Source organism: Athene cunicularia (assembly GCF_003259725.1).
Source record: "Athene cunicularia isolate RWA chromosome 13 unlocalized genomic scaffold, athCun1 chr13_part1, whole genome shotgun sequence".
NCBI lineage: Eukaryota > Metazoa > Chordata > Aves > Strigiformes > Strigidae > Athene > Athene cunicularia.
Genome location: NW_020799117.1, coordinates 21,486,985 through 21,492,036, shown reverse-complemented (window position 1 = coordinate 21,492,036; position 5,052 = coordinate 21,486,985). Strand labels below are relative to the sequence as shown.

Here is a 5,052-nt window from a genome sequence, read left to right as displayed (position 1 = left end):
CACCTACTCGCCGCTTCTCCGGCGGCCGCCGCCCGCCCGTCGACTCATCGTGAGCCAACAGCGACACTCGCCGCCTCGGCGAGTAACTGCAGCGCTCTGGCGCTCCTCCCGGCCGGACTCCCGCTCCCGCGCAGCCCACAGCGCCGGCTGCAGCCCCGCGCTTGCGAGCGTCCCTGAGCACGGTGTTTCCAGATTCGCGGGGCAGGCAGGCATCCGGGAGAAGCTCTTCGACAAGTCCTGCCCACCGCACTGCTTCCTAGACAGCATCTCCGGGGAGCCCCTCACGACAGCTCTGCAAGTGTGTTGAGGCCCTCCCATACAGGAAAGAGCCTTCCCCTCTCCTAGGGTTAAAACCATAACAATCAGGTTTCAAACACAAGTGTTTTAAACACAATTTAAACACACAAGTGTTAAAAACACAATAAACCAACCATGAACCTCATCAGAAAACTGGAATGTCCAGCTGGAACAAACTGAGAAGCAGTTGTTTTACACCAGGAGATGCTGGTTCCTTGTCATCTCACTAAGAGAGACACACTGACTCTCCAAGACATTATTCCCAAATATGTTTATTATAACTCACACTGTTGGACGAGGTTAGCATGGAGAATCCTTTAGAGGTGGAGGACCCTGAGCAGAGCAGCTTCACACAGGACTCCAGCCATGCGCAGCATGTCATGCAGAGCCCTGTCATGGGCAAGAAAGAGTGCCTCGCTCCTGCTTCAGCCATTCAAACCATTACAGGCCTTTCCTGCAGGACAGCAATTCTACTCATCATTTCTACTGTCCCAGTAAAAGAAGGTTCCCTGTGGACATCTTGCTCTCAGGTATCTTTCTCTCCAGGACCAAGTGGGAGCTGCCTGCAGGTCCTTTGGTTATAGTGAGCTAGCTGAGCTTATCCTGCTACCCAGGGATTTGTGAAACACAACACAGCACAGCACAGGCCTGTGCCTGAAAGGAGATTGTAAGAAGGTGGGTGTTGGTCCCCTTTCCCAAGTTAGAAGTGATAGGACAAAAGTAAATGGCCTCAGGTTGGGCCAGGGGAGGTTTAGATTGGAATTTGGGAAAAATTTCTTCACACAGAGGGTTGTCAAACATTGACAGAGGCTGCCCAGGAAAGTGGTTGAGTAACTGTCCCTGCACATGGTGCACAGGGACATGGTTTAGTGGTGGATTTGGTAGTGTTAGGTTAAGGGGTGGACTTGATGGTCTCAAGGATCTTTACCAACCTAAATGATTCTAATCAAGTTGACTGAGCAATGGGCTATTCTCTTCTTGATGTACAACTGTCTTCTGGTCAGCATCACTACAACAGCCTTTTCTCAGCACTTACCTTTTTTTTAAGGCCTTTGTGGAAGGGACAGCTGTAGTCCTCTGCATTTCCTGAGAGGGAATCCTCACCTGGTGAAATGCTGGGGTTTCAACCCCCAGCCCCAAATTAAGGTGGACATATGGGTGATTCCCACAGCCCTTCACAAAGGGGGGGGGTGAGTTTGCCTTCAGGCTTCCCTCCAGGGTGTGGCTGGCCTGGCAGGGAGAGCCATTGGGTAAAGGAGCCCCAGGTGTCCCACATTAAGTGAACAAAGGTCAGGTGTCCCACTGAGGGATAAAAGCTGGGACCACTTGCAGGTAGAGGCAGTGTCTGTCTGTGAGATTGGTGCACTGTGCAGAGTTCCCTGTTAGGGAAGAACCTCCCACCTCCCTGGGACTGGGCTCCAGTCAGGTCTGGCTTTTGTAAACATGGGCTGTGTAGAGATTCAGTGTGTGGCTTCCTTGGTCTTGTGTATTTGGTTTGTTGACTCAGTTGTCTCCTGTCCCTTCTACGGGAAATTGCATTTCACTGTTTATTCCACCCATTGCTGGTTGTGTGGTGGTGTTGCTGGGATCAGTGGGATAGATGTCAATTATGTATAATCTGACTTGTTTGTACCCCCAGCACTCAACCATGTACTGACCCTTTTGTATCAAATACAATTTGCTTACTGGTTCATCTTTATGCTGGCTGTGTCATTTATGCTAGGCCTAATAACTGGCAAAACACCTGGGTAGCAGATTTAGCTCACTAAATGATAACTTCCTAGAGCTCCCTCAAATACAACACCAAATGATAATGTATTGTGTCTTTGTGTCATCCATCCCCCAAAACTTTTAAAATCAAAATACTTTGTGTTCAAACACCTCACAGCTGCCATGTGCACCTGGAGCTGTTGGGAGATTTAGGAAGGATGGTTCCCCACCTCACTACTTTGCAGACTTTTGAACACACAGGCCCAAGGGAGAAAATAAGAAAAATAACCCATCCTTTTAAAAAACTTGAGAGAGCTTTCCCAGGAAGAACATATCTACAAAGACCACAGGACATTCAGGTGTTCTCTTTATTTCACTTTCACACACAAGCGTATACGGGTTTATGATGATACATATAATAATTGCAGAAAAACACAATGTGAGGGTTCCCAGATATTCCATGCTACACGGCCTACACACAAGCAATCTGTTATTATACATGGAGTGACAGTCCTTATGAAGAGAAACAGGTGAAATGGTGCTCAAAAAATTCACAGTGAAGGAGGAGAAGGGGCAAAAATGAGAATGCAAATGTTCTCAACACAAACCCAGAAAATCGTATGAGGACAGATTTCCCATTCAAAAACAATGACAAGACCAAACTCAGTGGCTCTTTTGTAAGTTCATCTCAGTTGTGCCTTCAGACAAAGTCCTCTGATGCAACTAGTGGACTTTCCTTGTGTCCTGGGTTGCAGTGTATTCTATTACTATCCTCATGAGCTGTTGAAATCAGGTGGGGCAGTGTTTCCTGGCCTCTTCCCCGCAAACTATCTTTATGTTAATGGCCCATCAATGTCATGCAGCATAACTCAGAGATAACTCCCTCTGGACCATATTCTGCTAATGAGCTTAATCAACATTTGGCCTCATGACTCATTATCTCATTGTGAGATGCTCCACCCAGAGCTAGGAACCAAGTATTCCACCCTGGATATAATATGAGATTCTGAATACTAGAGACCCACCTTTTCCACAGGATTTCCAGAGGATAGGAGCTACATAGCCACCACTGGACTTTATGAGGAAGAGCAGACCTTCTTTCTACAGGATCACCGCTTCAGGGGGACTGCAGCCACCATTCTACCGGACTGCTACCACCACCCTGATTAACAGGGTGTCAGGTTGTATCCTGACTCTGTCAGTTTAAACCGGTGTTATATACCTTTATATATTTTTTTCTCGTATTATTTCCCTAGTAAATTGTTATTCTGACTTGGTGTGTCCCACTAGTTTGTTTTCAAACTAGTACACCTTGCAATGCACCCAAAGGCAATGAACACATTTTCCCAACTCTGAAAACTTCCAGCCTCTGCCAACACCGTTGGTGCTGCTCTATTTACAAGGCAATTCCAAGGAGGCAGCCCACCTGCCCAATCCCCTCTTATGGGCCAAAGGAAGATCTCGTGCGTTTTGCTGCACTCCCTCAGAGAAGATGTGGCTGCTGTCCTCAGAGGGTCCCAGGATCCTTCATGCCTGCCGAGTGGGAATTGTGCACATCGCAATAGTTAGGTGTGTGCAAGTCCTTGCTTCTCTGAGCAGCACAAGTGCAGTGTATACAGACATACAATGGCTGCATGGACAGACATAGTGAGAGAGCCCACACCTCTCACAGACACATCCCGGACAAAGAGGAGAATGAGTCCCATGTTTGCATTACATTGTGCCACAGTACTCACAACTTCCTTGAATTTTGGATGTGGGAAAAGGGCTACGTGCATGTCAGTGAGCATGTGCTTGGTCTACATGACCGTGCTGTTGTCTAACAGTCCAGAATAAGAACTACATGGCCTTGCCTACAAGAGAAACAAGAACTTAATAGGGTACCTTGGACTTACTGCCATTTTTGAAGTATTTCAGAAATGTCTGTAACAGAGTTGAAACATATTATTTCCTGAGTGAGCGAGCCATAGTTTCTTTTGCTTAGTTGTCTTTTGAGAGAGGAGAAAAAGTTTTGTCAAACTTCGAAGCCATGGGAAATCAGTGAAAACAATGGCAAATGCAGATATACTCTGGAGGAACCACTGTCACACACTGTAGCCTGCATCCCTTCCTATCATGAGGAACAAAGCCTCTGGCCGTGCTGACTCTATGCTAGTTAAAAGAAAGACTATGGAACTGTTCTGCAGAGAGCGTCCCTGGGTTCTCTGGTGCCGTGTCCGCCACGGCCACAGGGCCATGGGGGAAATGGACATCATCATCAGTGCCTCCGCCCATGGCACTGAGCTGTGGTGGCAGGCTGGGGACCATGGGCTTCAGGAACTTGAACTCGCTGTTGCCCGAGCCCGTCGTCAGGCTGATCTCATAGCAATAGGGGTGGGGCAGCGTCCCCGCAGCGGCCGCATCAGCCAGGCCACTCTGCAAGTGCCCGGTGCCATAAAGCACGTGCTCACCCTTCAGCTCCTTTCTCTTGCACACCTTGCGCGTGACAAAGGCTGATATGGACACGAGGAAGAGGAGTGAGACAAAGACCAAGGAAATGATTAAATAGGTGGTCAGGGAGCCTCCCTCATCCTCCGTGGCCAGGCTGCTGTGGGGCAGGCGCACGTCTGAGAAGTCCTTGAGCAGGAGTGCGCTCAGTGCAGCAGTGGCTGACAGTGGTGGCCGCCCGTTGTCTCGCACCAGGATGACGAGCTTCTGCTTCATGGTGTCTCTGTCTGTCACAGGTCTCCTCAGCCGCACCTCCCCGCTTTGGGCACCCACGGCAAACAGCCCGGGGTCAGTGGCCCTCAGCAGGTGGTACGAGAGCCACGAATTCTGCCCTGAGTCAGCATCGACAGCCACCACCTTGGTGATGAGGTAGCCTGCCTCAGCTGACATGGGCACCAGCTCGCTGGACGCTGGGCTGCTGTCCTGGGCTGGGTACAGCACCAGCGGTGCATTGTCATTCTCATCCATCACAACCAGGCGAACAGTGACATTGGCACTGAGAGGAGGAGTCCCTGCATCTGAGGCGCTCACCGAGACCTCGATCTGCCTCACCCGCTC

The 5,052-nt window shown here is 49.5% G+C and overlaps 1 protein-coding gene and 1 long non-coding RNA gene across 2 annotated transcripts in view; both read right to left on the bottom strand.

Annotated features, from left to right (window-relative positions):
* Positions 1–436: 436 nt before the first annotated feature.
* Positions 437–3,466, bottom strand: LOC113485136. The gene is made up of 3 exons (XR_003399362.1): positions 3,319–3,466; positions 2,042–2,743; positions 437–1,401 (listed from the first exon to the last, which is right to left on the bottom strand). It is a non-coding gene; the product is annotated as an uncharacterized LOC113485136 (long non-coding RNA).
* Positions 3,467–3,504: 38 nt separating this feature from the next.
* LOC113485435 (protocadherin beta-6-like) overlaps positions 3,505–5,052 on the bottom strand; it is an 18,005-nt gene continuing 16,457 nt past the window's right edge. The window contains exon 3 of the mRNA XM_026858567.1: positions 3,505–4,990. Coding sequence (XP_026714368.1) covers positions 4,159–4,990 — 832 coding nt within the window. The 3' untranslated portion in view covers positions 3,505–4,158. The remainder of the gene's footprint in view (positions 4,991–5,052) is intronic.